The sequence below is a fragment of the Cricetulus griseus genome, chromosome 2, assembly GCF_003668045.3.
Source record: "Cricetulus griseus strain 17A/GY chromosome 2, alternate assembly CriGri-PICRH-1.0, whole genome shotgun sequence".
In the NCBI taxonomy this organism is placed as follows: Eukaryota; Metazoa; Chordata; class Mammalia; order Rodentia; family Cricetidae; genus Cricetulus; species Cricetulus griseus.
In genome coordinates, this window is record NC_048595.1 from 90,723,522 (window position 1) to 90,739,453 (window position 15,932).

The 15,932-nt window shown below is 41.3% G+C and overlaps 1 protein-coding gene across 1 annotated transcript in view; it reads left to right on the plus strand.

Moving 5' to 3' along the window:
• Positions 1-15,932, plus strand: part of Abca1 (ATP binding cassette subfamily A member 1) — a 128,882-nt gene that overhangs the window by 102,746 nt on the left and 10,204 nt on the right. Inside the window, exons 34-43 of the mRNA XM_027403085.2 lie at positions 592-697; positions 2,208-2,282; positions 2,763-2,932; positions 4,043-4,220; positions 7,170-7,285; positions 7,395-7,539; positions 12,716-12,839; positions 14,204-14,333; positions 14,581-14,701; positions 15,379-15,441. Coding sequence (XP_027258886.1) covers positions 592-697; positions 2,208-2,282; positions 2,763-2,932; positions 4,043-4,220; positions 7,170-7,285; positions 7,395-7,539; positions 12,716-12,839; positions 14,204-14,333; positions 14,581-14,701; positions 15,379-15,441 — 1,228 coding nt within the window. The remainder of the gene's footprint in view (positions 1-591; positions 698-2,207; positions 2,283-2,762; positions 2,933-4,042; positions 4,221-7,169; positions 7,286-7,394; positions 7,540-12,715; positions 12,840-14,203; positions 14,334-14,580; positions 14,702-15,378; positions 15,442-15,932) is intronic.

The window sequence follows — 15,932 nt, forward strand, 5'->3', positions numbered from 1 at the left end:
AAGAGATTCCCAAAGGTGCCTAGGAACTCAAGGAAACATTTTCAGGCCTTTCAGATGACACAGGATTCTGAAGGAGCCCATGAGAGTGGGACAGAAGCATTCTTGAAGTCAGCTTGTGAAATGTGGGAAAACGAGTAGCCCATGTAGCTGCCCGAGAGACCTCAAAGGTTCTGTTCTCAAGTTCCAGTTTTCCTCTCTGACTTTTCTCCAGGGTTCAGGGTCCCTGGAACTCTAGGCAGAGCAATCGCAAGCCCACATAGTGGTTCCTGTGCTGTGGAAGACAAGGCCTGACTGTAGTCCCTACCTGGACTTCAAGACTGTGCCCATCACCGCTAGCCTTTGCATCCCATCTGTGACATGGATGCCTTAATCTGTGTCACTAGCTTCAGGCCTTCCCTGCTGAGCAGCAATATTGAGAATTCAGATGGCTACATTTCACAAGAGGAGGCAACATGGAACTGTCCTTAGCCAAACCTTGAACCTAGTCTGAATAAGATATGGCTCTCAAAGAACCTTGTGCGCTGCAGTATCTGCTGCTGAGTAATGGCTTGGGCTCACTGCCTGGGTTTTAATGGCAAGCTTTTCTTTTAGGTATGGCGGCTTTTCCCTGGGTGTCAGTAATTCTCAAGCACTTCCTCCAAGTCAAGAAGTTAATGATGCTATCAAGCAAGTGAAGAAACTCTTGAAGCTGACCAAGGTATAACATCCATCCTGAGACATGTCAGAAAAATGGGCCTGGACCTGCTAGGACACAGGAGTAGTGGTAGGGACTTAATGTTCAGAACATTTTTGTATACAAAGCAATTTCAGAAAGACCAGATTACTCATACCCAACACACACACACACACACACACACACACACACACACACACACACACACACACACACTTCTGAAAGTGTAGGTTAAATATGAACTCAGATTAATAACTCTTACAACAGCCAAGTTGATGAAGTTGGGCCTGTGATTTAAATGAATTTGGGTTTCATATACTTTCCTAAAATAGTCCTTGACTAAACGGGAAATAGGAAAAATGAATTAATTTATTTTTTAGGCTGGTAGGCTGGTCTTCAAGACATGATAAGCCCATATTCATTTCGCTCTATCTCAGGTTTCCCAAGTTGAAATGACTGTTGTTATATGGTCAGGTGACATGGCTATTGGAGTCTTGGACAGCAGTGCTGGACTTAGAGAACTGTCTTAGTTAGGGTTTCTGTTACTGTGAAGAGACACCATGACCACAGCAACTCATATAAGGAAAATCATTTAATTGGGTTGGCTTACAGTTGCAGAGGCTTAGTTCATTATCATCATGGTGCAACATGGTAGTGTGCAGGCAGACATGGTGCTGGAGAAGGAGCTAAGTCCTGTATCTTGACTTGCAGGCAACAGCAAGTAGTCTCACTGGCTGTGGCTTTAGGATATAGGAGACCTCAAAGCCTGCCTCCAAAATGACACTCTTCCTCCAACAAGACCACACCTACTCCAACAGAGTCCAATCTCCTAATAGTGTCAATCCCTCAGGAGTCATTTTCTTTCAAACCATAAGTACATAGCTCTCCTTTAAGCCACAGGATGCATCTACATGTACTGTGGGTTTGAGTTCTAGGATGATGCCAAGAGACCCTGAAGAATCTTGGAAATTTAATATTTTATTTTTACTTATGTGCATGTCTTTGTGCCATGTGTGTGCCCGGTGCCCACAAAGGCCAAAATAGGGCATTGACTCCCTTGGGCTGGTGTTACAAAGGGTTGTGAGCCCTCATTTGGGTGCTGGGAATTGAACCTGAGCACTCTGGAAGAACAGTGATCTTGACCTCTGATTCATCTCTGCAGCCCCAGAATCTTGGGGATTTAAATTAGGGGATTTGTGTGTGTGTGTGTGTGTGTGTGTGTGTGTGCATGTGCGTGTGCGTGTGCGTGTGCGTGTGCGTGTGCGTGTGCGTGTGCGTGTGTGTGTGTGTGTGTGTGTGTGTGTGTGTGTGTGTGTATGATTGTTTCATGATGTAGCATCATGGCAACTTTAGCACTGTAGACTTTGGTTACATGGTTACATGGTTCTCAGGAACCATGTATGTAATGACTTTAGATTTAATTTCAATGAATGAAGTGGTGGCGGTCATGATCTACATGTGGTTTTGTCTTTGCTCTCTACCACCCCTATCTCTGCAAACAAACAGCACTGAGGTAGGATTATATCGTTTACAGGACAGTTCCGCAGATCGGTTTCTCAGCAGTTTGGGAAGGTTCATGACAGGACTGGATACGAAAAACAATGTCAAGGTATGCCCTTGCCTGTGTCCTGCTACCTTCTTATTAAACAGTGGTCCTCTGTTCCTCGGAGTCTTATGGTCAAGTTGCTAGGGATATTCGTGGCAGAAAAGAGCAAACTGTTGACTTTACCAGTGAGATGATATAGTGTAGTCATTAAGAGAATTTCTTTTGCCACCAAACTTAATGTGGGAACTGATGTGATCTTTGCCTTAAGCCACTTAACCTATATTAAATGTCAGTTTGCTAGGGAACAGATAGACAGTAACCATGGCGATCTTTAACACTGTGTGGGGGCCTGTTTGAAAGTTTAAGGTCTTCACACAATGCTGGTCTGATGGCCAGTGGTCACTGGATCCTGTGTTGATAACACTTTTTGTTTGGAACGCTGAATCTCTTTCTGAAGTTTCCACGCATGTCTTAGGTCTACACACTTGCTTCTGGGAGCACAGTTTGGCAGCATTGCCTTGAAGCTGGTCTGTTTTACTTCAGGTGTGGTTCAATAACAAGGGCTGGCACGCTATCAGTTCTTTCCTGAATGTCATCAACAATGCCATTCTCCGGGCCAACCTACAGAAGGGAGAGAATCCAAGCCAGTATGGGATTACTGCTTTCAATCATCCTCTGAATCTCACCAAGCAGCAGCTCTCGGAGGTGGCTCTGTAAGTGTGTCTAAATGACTATGTGTGAAGGTGTCAGGGGATCCATGCACCAAGGGAAAGCTGGTTGTGACAGCTGGAGATAATTGTGTTGTATAAGCCTGAGCCTATCCAGGGTAGGGCAGAAAATGGCCAGTTTACAGATTGTCTGCCAGTTTTTCTTGACTTGAAGAAGGAAGACCAGATCTGTGAAAATCATCACATTTGGTGAACTCACATAAAGTGAATTAAACATAGTTAATACAATCTTAAACTAATTAACTCATTCATATTTCATTTTCTTGAAAATCAGGTTTTTTTGTAATTAAGTGAAACACACATTTAACGGTTTATTTCCTGAAATGTGTGTGTGAGAGTGGCACACACACACACATATTCATGTGTGTTTTGTTGTACATATGTGTGAATTTTAAGGTCAGTACAGTCTTTGGAGTAAAGGAATCTAGATTTGAATTTGGTGCCTAGCTTCTTAGGTATGAGATATTAAATGAGGTAATTTGTATAAATTGCTAAAGCCAGTCCCCAGGACAGAGTTTGTAATCAACACGTTAGATTCCCCTCTCAGAAATGGGAATGGTACATTACTATATAACTACTGTAGAATATTAATCTTTACTAGACTGTGCATAATGGGCTTTTTGTATGTGTTAGACTAATATATATGACTTTTTATATGTGTAGTCTGCTATGCACATCCTATTGTTTTCTGCTTATTATAGCCATGATTAATTTGTATGAGTAGCTTCCCAATAAGATTGCTTGCACATTCATAATAGGTCTCAAACCACACTAGCTTCTTTATATATGGAACTTTTCAACTCACTTCTGTAAGGTTAGAAACCGGAGAGAAGTGAACACCATTAGATCACGCCCAACTTTTGTTCTGTATTTTCATTATGGGTGTGGATTCATTTTAACATTATTGGGGACCAGTTTTGCATTTGAATTGTTTTTTAAAATGTTACTTGAAAGTAATTAGATGGAACCCTGAGATAAATGCTTGCTGAGTGCATTTGTCCTGCCTCACTTTGGTGGTGTTTATATCTGTTTACCTTACTGTGTCCCTAGCTGCATCAAAGGTTCCTCTCATCTTTACTGCCTCTTCCCTTCTAGAATGACCACATCTGTCGACGTCCTCGTGTCTATTTGTGTCATCTTTGCGATGTCCTTTGTCCCAGCCAGCTTTGTTGTGTTCCTGATCCAGGAGCGGGTCAGCAAAGCCAAGCACCTGCAGTTCATCAGCGGGGTGAAGCCCGTCATCTACTGGCTCTCCAATTTTGTCTGGGATATGGTGAGGACACAGGGCCGTCTGTCTCTGTCTGAATCTCAATGGGGACTGTAGATTCATGGGGATAAAGAAAAACAGCTTGTCACTGACACTAGGAATTGTCCCATTTAGTCTAAAATTGTATAAAATAGAAAAAGGGAGAGGCAGATCTGAATGTTTCCAGGACACCAAATGTCTAAAACTAATTGCACATCATGGGACCATCTGACCACTGTGACTATGACTATGGTTGCTACCAACTGTCACCTCATATTTCTTGTGTGAAAACACACACACACACTCTCTCTCTAGCATTTGCTGCTCTTGCAGAGAACCTGAGTTTACTTCCCCACACCACATTGGCTCCAGAGGATTTGACACCCTTTTCTTGTCTCTGTGACCTTTTGCACACATGTATACAGATAGGTGCATACATAACCCTTTATCATAGTTAGGGTTACTATTGCTGATGAAACACCATGACCAAAGCAACTTGTAGAGAAGATGGCTTATTTGGCTTATACTTCCACATCATAGTTCACCATCAAAGAAAGTCAAGACAGGAACTCAAACAGGGCAGGAACATGAAGGCAAGAGCTGATGCAGCATCCATGGAAAAGTTCTGCGTACTGACTTGCTCCCCATGGCTTGCTCAGCCTGCTTTCTTATAGAAACCAGGACCACCAGCCCAAGGATGGCAGTACTCACAATGTGCTGAACCCTCCCCTATCAATCACTACTTAAGAAAATGCCCTACCATCAGATGTTATGGAGGCATTGTGTCCAGTGTACAGAAGACTAGCCAGAACACTCTAAAAATGAGACTAGAATTGAAAGAACTTTATTAAAACCCAAGCCAGTACCTCTAACTTATCTGATAGGTTTTTAACCTAGTGTCAGGACATGTTATGATAAATCTTTCTGCCACCCTCTTGAGTTCCACTCGCTGTGTTAGGGCGCCAAATAATACATAGAGACTTCTATTAGGTATACAAATGCTGCTTGGCCAATGACTAGGATTTCTCATCTGCTAGCTCAGCCTTAATTATCATAAATCTATGTATTTTATAAGACTTATCTTATGTAGGATGCCTTCCATTGGCGTCCTCATCCAGGGATCACATGGTGACTCTGGAGGAAGGCAGAAGGGGAAAGGGAACCACTTCCTGCTTGTCCTTGCTTAAATATGAGTCTCTCTGCTATGTCACTTCCTGCCTGGATCACCACTTCCTTACTACATTTCCCAGAATCCTCCTTGACTACTAGTCCCGTCTAACTTGCTGCCTCATTGGCCAAACAGTAATTTATTCAATAATTAATGAGATGAACAAGCACAGAAGTACATTCCCCATCAAGGATAAGTTTTTTTGTGTTTTGTTTGTTTGTTTGCCTTACCAGGGAAGCTGTTTGCCACTGAAAACTCCATAAATTGTATCAGCATCTTGTCCATCCATTGCAGTATATTTTTGCATTGACTATGCTATATTGTTTTGGTTTGGATCAACATAAAGGACTCCATAAAACTCTAAAGTTCCAATTATTCATAAATGAGCTTAATTCTATTTCCCTATGGCCTTCATTAATTCTAAACTACCCAAAGCAGATATAATTATTTTTCCAACAAATATTTCCTCAGATGTTTAAAGACAACTCTGATTTGACAAACTTTTCTCATAGACAATATGATATATGAGAACACACACACACGATCTCTAATGCACTGTACGGATATGAGTGATGAAGATGGAGATAATGAGACTGCGTATGCTAATTACGCCAAGTCTCTGAGACCTGGCACTCTTCTGATCTGATGCTCCACTTAATAATCTTCCCTTTAAAAAGCAAAGCCCAGAATAACCCTTGTGTTCAGGCCATGGTCTGAACCGTTACGGAGTCAAGAGAAAGCTAATCTTTATAGCGTACTTCTTACTGGAGCTCTAGGTATGGCACTGAGAAGTAGCACTGACTTATTTCAACTTGGTAGTGAACTGAAACCTATTTCAGATGAACTACTGTTAATTGTGGTCTTGTTCATTCTATGCTAATGCACAGAAACAACTGTTTTGAACCTGAACACTTCATTTTACTACTGCTAGCCTGCATCTTGCCAGGATCCATTTGCTTTCTTTTATCATCATCCAGCAATTCATTCATTTAAAGTACACCTGAGTGCTCACATGTCTGAAGGTGTCTGCTGTACCAGGCAGGGGTCATTTAGAGGTAAAAGAGCAATCCCATGACCTTAGGGATATAACCTGTACTCTCTCGTGTTTTCTGTCCCTCCCTGTCTGAGAGCCTAGAATATGCCGCCTATCTTTTATTAGAGATTTGATAAATGCAGTAAGTAGGATGGGACTAAAGCAGCCTGAAGCTGCTATTCTTCTATTATCTGCCAACATACTATTACCTCCATTCATGTGCCCCCCCACTCTCTGTCAGCTATGAATTTTCATAATTGTCCCTGGGTCAAGTCTTTATTTCTTCATTTTAATGCTTGAAGCACTGTCAGGACAGACTGTAAAATTATTCTCGGTGTGATGAAACAATTTTGACATTCATGTTATGAGTGCTTATCTCACAAATAGATTACATGTGATATTGAACTTGGGCAGACCATAATATAGCATTAATGATGAAACAGACACAATCATCTCTGGGTAGAATAATGGAAGCTCATTTGCCTCCTGTGAAATTGAAATGACTCTGCCTGAGAATCCATCCTTCAGTAAGTTTACTGAGCGTGACACTGTGGCTTAGCTGTAGGAAAGACAGAAAGGGCATGCAGTTTATAAAATCAGCCAAGGGTAAAATGCTTGTCAAACTGTATTGTCCGGAATTTTGATTAATAGTTTATGTGGCTTCATTAATTCAAAGTTATTCTCCAACATGTTTCTCTGTCCTTTCTTGTCTGATGATGGTAAAGACTTGGGATGTACTTGGGGGTCAACTTTATTTTCTTATTTTCTCTTTTAGTGCAATTATGTGGTTCCTGCTACATTGGTCATTATCATCTTCATCTGCTTCCAGCAGAAGTCCTATGTGTCCTCCACCAACCTGCCTGTCCTAGCACTTCTGCTTTTGCTGTATGGGTAAGGCAATTTCGGGTGGAGGATTTTCCCAGTGGGCAAGGCATATGATACCCACCACTAGAGGAAGGGCAGAAGACTCCAATGGATGCTTATGTTTGTGCCTTACCAGGTGGTCCATCACACCTCTCATGTACCCAGCCTCCTTTGTGTTCAAGATCCCCAGCACTGCCTATGTTGTCCTCACAAGTGTGAACCTCTTCATCGGCATCAATGGCAGTGTGGCCACTTTTGTACTGGAGCTCTTCACCAACAATGTGAGTGCCTCAAGCAGAGTACTGCCAGCTGGCTTGCATTCTGGTGCCAGAGGACAGTGGTTAACCCCGACCTTACTCCACTTGTTGTCTGTAACATGGACACCACTGACCACTCTGCTGATGCAGCTTCTGCCCTCTCTCTCTCTCTCTCTCTCTCTCTCTCTCTCTCTCTCTCTCTCTCTTTCTGTCTCTCTCTCTGTCTCTCTCTCTCTCTCTCCACACACACACACACACACACACACACACACACATTCATTTCTTTCTCCTTTGGGGTCTCTTTGGCAAAGACTGAACAGTCTGGCTTTGCTTTTTCTATTCAGACACCATTTCTGGGTGATGCCATTCAGTCTTAAAACTTTTTTTTTTTTTTTTTTTTTTTTTTTTTTTTTTTTTTTTTTTTTTTTTTTTACCACCAATGCATTGTCTTGTTTTTATTGCTCAGATCTATGCCCTGATTGTTGCCTGGAACTCTGGTTCTCACTGCCTAGTGGATGACTCCATTTAAACTGTTCGTAGATGCTGCACATTTGACATACTGTTAGTCTTTCCCATCAGCACCTGTTTCTCTTGTCATCCCTGTGGTACTTGATGCATCTCCGCAGTTGCTCACGATACCTTTCTTGGACCCATCCTAGGTGCTTTGCTGCTTATTTCCATATTCATCTGGATCCTTCCAGTTTTAAATCTCAGAAGCAAGACTATTGCTTTTTCTCTGAAACCTTAGCTCAGCACACAGTCCTTCTGCAGGTGTATAAACCTTTTTTGGCCGGACCCTACCATATCCCATCCCAGTGGTCAATAATTTCAGCTTTGTTTTCTCTTAAACCACCATATTCCTGTAGGCCTGCCTTGAAATGACCTTCCTCTATCACAGGGCCTGGGGGTGTCTACCACACTTTTTCTTTTTTTTTTTTTATTTGAATTAGAAACGAGATTGTTTTACATGTCAATCCCAGTTCCCTCTCCCTTCCCTCCTCCCCTAAACCCCCCCCCCAACTAAAACCCTACCTATCATATATCCTTTTTTATCCCCCTGGAGGGTGAGGCCTTCCATAGGGTGTCATCAGAGTCTGTTGTGTCCTTTGGGATAGGGCCTAGGCCCACCCCCCGTGTGTCTTGGGGAGTATCCTTCTTTGTGTAATGGGTTCTCAAAGTCTACACCTATGCTAGGGATAAGTACTGAACTACTACAGGAGGTCCCATAGTTTTCCGAGGTTTCCTTGCATGTTCCTGGAGTCTGAATCAGTCCCATGCCGGTATCCCAGCTATCAGTCTGGGGAAGAGCTCCCGGATGTTCAGGTCAGCTGTTTCTGTGGGTTTCACCAGCCTGGTCAGGACCCCTTTGCTCATCACTTGTCCTTCTTTGCAACTGGATTCCAGTTCATTTCAGTGCGTAGTTGTGGGTGTCTGCTTCTACTTCCACCAGCTGCTGGATGAGGGCTATCAGGTGGCATATAAGTCAGTCATCAATCTCATTATCAGGGGAAGGCATTTAAGGTAGCCTCTCCTTTGTTGCTTAGATTGTTAGCTGGTGTCATCTTTGTAAATCCCCAGACATTTCCCTAGTGCCTGTTTCTCTGTAATCCTAAAATGTCTCCATTATGGTATCTCCATTCTTGTTTTCTTCAATTCTTCCCCGTCTCAACCTTTCTGCTCCCTCATGTCTTCCTCACTCTTCCTTTTCTCCCCTTTTCATTCTCCTAAGCTCCCTCCCTTCCTCTTCCCGTGCTCCCAATTTGCTCAGGAGATCTTGACCCTTTCCCCTTCTCCAGGGGACAATGTATGTCTCTCTTAGGGTCCTCCTTGTTTACTAGCTTCTCTGGCAGGGTGGATTGTAGGCTGGTAATCCTTTACTCTATGTCTAAAATCCACATATGAGTGAGTACATACCATGTTTATCTTTTTTGTGATTGGGTTACCTCACTCAGAATGGTTTCTTCTAGTTCCGTCCATTTTCCTGCAAATTTCAAGATTCCATTGTTTTCTTTTCTGCTGAGTAGTACTCCATTGTGTAAATGTACCACATTTTGTCTATCCTTCAGTTGAGGGGCATCTAGGCTGCTTCTAGTTTCTGGCTATTACAAATAGTGCTGCTATGAACATCGTTGAACAGATGTCCTTGTTGTATGAATGTGCTTCTTTTGGGTATATGCTTAAAAGTGGAATTGCTGGATCTTGTGGTAGACTGATTCCCATTTTCTTGAGGAGTCACCATACTGATTTCCAAAGTGGCTGTATGAGTTGGCACTCCCACCAAAAGTGGAGGAGTGTTCCCCTTTCTCCACATCATCTCCAGCATAAACTGTCATTGGTGTTTCTGATTTTAGCCATTCTGACAGGAGTAAGATGGTATCTCAGAGTTGTTTTGATTTGCATTTCCATGATGGCTAAGGATGTTGAACATTTTTTATGTGTCTTTCAGCCATTTTAGATTACTCTTTTGAGAACTGTCCATTTAGTTCTGTACCCCACTTTTTAATTGGATTGTTTGGTGTTTTGGAGACTAGCTTTTTGAGTTCTTTGTATATTTTGGAGAACAGCCCTCTATTAGATATGGGGTTGGTGAATATGTTTTTCCAGCCTGTGGGCTGCTGTTTTGTCTTGCTGACTGTCCTTTGCCTTACAGAAGCTTCTCAGGTTCAGGAGGCCCCATTTATCAATTGTTGATCTCAGTGTCTGTGCTACTGGTGTAATGTTCCGGAAGCTTTCTCCTGAAGCAATTAATTCAAGGGTATTTCCCACTTTGTCTTCTAATAGGTTCAGTGTGGCTGGATTTATGTTGAGGTCTTTGATCCATTTGGACTTAAGTTTTGTGCATGGTGATAGACTTGAGTCTATCTACAGTCTTCTACATTCCAGAATCCAGTTATGCCAGCACCATTTGTTGAAGATGCTTTCTTTATTCCATCGTATAAATTTAACTTCTTTGTCAAAAATGAGGTGTTTGTAGGTGTGTAGGTTAATATCAGGGTTTTCAACTCTATTCCATTGGTCTACCTGTCTATTTTTGTGCCAATACCAAGCTGTTTTCAGGACTATAGCTCTGTAATAGAGCTTGAAATCAGGGATGGTGATGCCTCCAGAAGTTCCTTTATTGTACAGGGTTGTTTTGGCTATCCTGGGTCTTTTGTTTCTCCATATAAAGTTGAGAATTGTTCTTTCAAGGTCTGTGAAGAATTGTGTTGGGATTTTGATGGGGATTGCATTGAATCTGTAGATTGCTTTTGGCAGGATTGCCATTTTTACTATGTTGATCTTATATATCCAAGAGCATGTGAGATCCTTCCATTTTCTGGTATTTGTTTTAATTTCTTTCTTTAGAGATTCAAAATTCTTACCGTACAGGTCTTTCACTTTTTTGGTTAGTGTTAGCCCAATGTATTTTATGTTGTTTGTAGCATTGTAAAGGGTGATTTTCTCTGATTTCTTTCTCCACCAAAGTGTCATCTGTATATAGTAGGGCTACAGATTTTTTTGAGTTAATCTTGGTATCCTGCCACTTTGCTGAAGGTATTTATCAGCTGTAGGAGTTCCCTGGTAGAATTTTTCGGGTCACTTATGTAGACTATCATATCATCTGCAAATAGTGAAATTTGACTTCTTCCTCTCTGATTTGTATTCCCTTGATCTCCTTTTGTTGTCTTATTGCTCTAGCTAGAACTTCAAGGACAATATTGAAGCGATATGGAGAGAGTGGACAGCCTTGTCTTGTCCTTGATTTTAGAGGAATTGCATTGATTTTCTATTTAATTTGATGTTGGCTGTCAGCTTGCTGTATATTGATTTTATTATGTTAAGGTATATTCCTGTTATCTCTGATTTCTCCAAGACCTTTATCATGAAGGGGTGTTGGATTTTGTCAAAGGCTTTTTCGGCATCTAGTGAGATGATCATGTGTTTGTTTGTTTTTCTCAGTCTGTGTATATGGTGGATTATGTTGATGGATTTTTGTATGTTGAACTATCCTTGCATCCCTCGGATGAAGCCTACTTGATTATGGTGGATGATTTCTTTGATGTGTTCTTGGATTCTGTTTGCCAGTATTTTATTGGGTATTTTTGCATCAATGTTTATGAGGGAGATTGGTCTGTAGTTCTCTTTCTTAGCTGTGTCTTTGTGTGGCTTGGGTATCAAGGTTATTGAAGCCTCATAAAAAGAGTTTGACAATGACCCTTCTGTTTCTATTGTGTGGAATACTTTGAGGAGAATTGGTATTAGCTGTTCCTTGAATTTCTGGTAGAATTCTGCACTGAAGCCATCTGGCCCTGGGCATTTTTTTGGTTGGGAGATTTCTGATACCTGCTTCTATTTCATTAGGGGTTATAGGTCTATTTAAGTTGCTTATCTGTTCTTGATTTAATTTTGGTCTACCACACCTTTAAGATTTAACTCTAATGTTTCAAAAGCTTTCCTCTTTTGACCTATGGTGTGTGTGCTTTCTTTTCTCTGGACTGTCAGAACCCTCAGTTCTTCCTTCAGTGTAACACACATTTGGTCATGCCATCATTTCCTGTTCACAAGCTTCCTTTACTCTGAGTAAGACAGATTATTAACATTTGCAACCTCCATGCCCTAGCCCAACATTTCCAACAAATAACAACTTACTCAACTGTTGGGACATTTTTCTCTTTATATTTTATGGGTATGGGTGTTTTACATGCATGTATGTCTGTTTACCTTGTGTATAGTGCCCAAAGGCCAGGCAAAGGAGTTGGATCCTCTGGAAGTAGAGTTATAGACAGTTGTGAGCCCGTCTGTGGGTACAGGGAACCAAACCCTGCTCCTCTGTAACCATTGAGCCACCTCTGCAGCTCCAGTGGCTTGATATTTACTCAACCTGTCTTATGGGGTCATGATACATCCTGATGTAATTGAGAAGATGTTTTTCAAATTTCAACAAAATACTGAAACTCAAATATTGACCTAGATACAAATGATCTGCTTTTAAAATGCTAAGCTAATGTTTTGTTGTGGATTTGTGTCTGATTAAAAGTAAACAAAAGTTTAAAATTTTTTTTTTCCTTTCACATGCAAGATTTTCTGAAGAAAAGACCTGCTGCTATTTATTGGTGTCTGAATGCAAAGGTCCAGGGAATCAGATGCTTTTTTTCACACCCATATTTCAGACTCCCACTATGAATGATCTAAGTCTCTCTCTCATCTTTCTCATCTTCAGAAGCTGAATAACATCAATGACATCCTGAAGTCTGTGTTCCTGATCTTCCCACATTTTTGCCTGGGACGAGGGCTCATTGATATGGTGAAAAACCAGGCAATGGCTGACGCCCTGGAGAGGTTTGGTGAGTGAGGCAGTAGCTGCAGGACTGGCTTTAATGGAGGAGGCCATTTTCACGGGCCTCGGCACTCTGATTGCTGCTTTAGGAAGAAGGTGTGACTGGGTCCAGGAGGTCTGTCCCCCTCAACACCCCTTATAGGCTAATACCACCAACACAGCCGGTCTGTGATGAGTCTCATCACAAATAAACAAACCAATTTTGGAAGCAAATGTTGGCATTTGTTTGAAACTAATGCCTAATGTCACTAATCAGTTTGTCAAATCACTGGGAAAATCAAGCCATACCCTTGGCAATTAGATAAGGGTCGGAGATTCAAAAAGAAAGACCTGCACTTAGAGTCTGCTAAGAACCATTGGCCTGCAAGTGTGCTCACATACTGTGTTTCATGTATCTGCCCAGAGGTAATTTGTAGAAGCTTTTTCTACTTTTATAATGGTTGAAATGCCTCCTACCTTATGTGATTATTATTCATTGGCTGGTTAATTTGGTTAGATGGGCTATGCTACTCAATAAACATAGAAGAGGGACTTTATTTCAGTTTAGCCATACAAAGGAGACATAAGAAGAATTCAGGGATATTTTTCTAAAACCATCTAACAAGTCACTGGGTTACATCTGCAGAAATGGGCATCTTTTGAGTGTGTTTTCTAATACTTGTTATTTTAAAACTTAGAGCTAAAAAAAAAATCTGACCCCAAGAATTACCCAGGATTTGCCTTATTAGACATGACTGTTTTTTTTTTTTTGGGGGGGGAGGGCATGTCTCATTAAAAAAGAAATCTTAGCAGTCCTAATGAAGTTACAGATCTAATGCAAATTGGCTCTGAAATTCTGACTGACAGATTATATTATAATTCTCCAAATAAAATCTCAGAAGTAGCCACTTTCCTTACTCCTGTTTTCTTCTTGTCATGGGTGGTGGCCATTGGCATTTCTAGAAAATTACATGAAATTGACCACAAAGCTAAGGAAGGAGTCTCTCTCTCTCTCTCTCTCTCTCTCTCTCTCTCTCTCTCTCTCTCTCTCTCTCTCCCTTTCTCTCTCTCCTCTCTCTCTCTCTCTCCACCTCTACTCCCTCCCTCCTCCCTCCTCCCTGTTTTTTTCTTTTTTTAATATAAAGGGAGTCCTTTAATTTTTCAAGTGTTCAAAAGATTTTTACACTTAAATTAGCCTGGCAGGTTAAGCATACGATTTACTAATTTCAATGGAAAAACAAACAACAAAAACCGCATACAACTAAAGTGTACTCTCTGTGTGAAGCCATGTTCAAGGTAGACTCAAAGGGAATCTTCACCCCAGAAACAGGAAGTAGGGTGGTGGTTTCCCATACCTCCTCTTTGACCAGATGTCTGCTTTGTGTCTCACAGGGGAGAATCGCTTTGTGTCTCCACTCTCTTGGGACTTGGTAGGACGAAACCTTTTTGCCATGGCCGTGGAAGGGGTGGTGTTCTTCCTCATTACTGTACTGATCCAGTACAGGTTTTTCATCAGGCCCAGGTGAGCTTTTTCTCAGAAGTCTTTGGAATAACTGCATGTGGGTGGAGGGGGAACCCTGTCCTGGGTGACTTCACTGAGCTGAGCTCACACAGTTAAGTAGATTTTTCTATTGTGAGCATCCTCAGCTCCCAGTCCTATCTGTCCTAGCGGTGGCAAGTGGGCTTGATAAGATCGTTTTAGAGGAATGATTTTTGCCTTGGGAAGAAGCTGCAAAGTTTGATCTTTCTTAAAAAATGTTTCTCCGAAGACCCGTGAAGGCAAAGCTTCCTCCTTTGAATGATGAGGATGAGGATGTGAGACGCGAGAGACAGAGAATCCTGGATGGTGGAGGACAGAACGACATCCTGGAAATCAAGGAGCTGACTAAGGTGAGGCCACCAGTATGGACTCCAATAGCTTGTCTTCAGTTTTCTTCATTTCATCTGCTGGCTAGCATTTTGCTGACTTGCTTAATTAAAACAAAATGCTTCCCCAAATGTGCATCTGCACCAAGCTTTGTTGATTGTATTTAAAATACTCCATGGAGACTTGTTAGTTTAAAAAATAAATCCTACTCAAAATACTTCTATAATGCAACTCCCACTCACAGATTTATTGATTTTGCATATTTATATTTATGTTAGTTATTAAAACATACTAACATTGTGTGTGTAGCCAAGGCACAGAGAATAAATGGCTGATTTTGAGTTTCATGGCTCAAACAGCAACTCTACCTCCATTGCTCAGAAAGATGAGGTCTGCTTTAGCCCTTTCCAAATACTGTAACCCTTAAATTTTGCTTTATTGTGTTTGAGACATAGATTTGTACCTTATGTAATTTAATTTTAAAATAATATCAAGTGTTTTTAAATACTCAGGTTAGAAATAAAAAAATTCAATTTTGAGTTTCAGTCAGTTAAAAGCCTCTTGTCACATGCACTGTGTGGCTTAGTCATTTGGTGAGTTGTATTTCGTAATGTGTGTGGTTTAGAGTCCCCTTGCCCATAGTTGTGGTAAAGCCCCTAGTCACTGAGGTACATGGATTTCTGTGTTTCATTGCTTGCAGATCTACAGAAGGAAGCGGAAGCCTGCCGTTGACAGGATTTGTGTGGGCATTCCTCCTGGTGAGGTAAAAGCACTGTGTCTATATTGTGTTTTATCTCTATTAATTCAGACTATATCTACCAAATCAAACAATGGTGTCTGTGATAATATGAAATGCCTTTTAAAGGTTTCTTTATTTGTGTCTATGAAAAATAATCAGTTATGGAGAGAATAGGACAATATTGGGCACTCAGGCAGTGTGAGAAGGCATGCACATCTAGATCATGCTTTGAGGATCCTTTTTCCTTTTTTTTTTTTTTTTTTTTTTTTTTTTTTTTTTTTTACTTTTTTGTATGTTATTAGGGTAGTCGGTAGGTGGTGAGTTGTGACCAGTGGCTTTCATTACAGTTCTTCACTGATTGACCTACAACATAGCCCATCTATAAACACATTCTCTCCCCCACCCTTTCTCTCTCAAAAAAACATGCAAGAATGCACGCACGCACGCACGCACGCACGCACAACATCTGAATATTGAACATCTCATTGATAAGAGTGATTCTTTGGGGTCAGTGG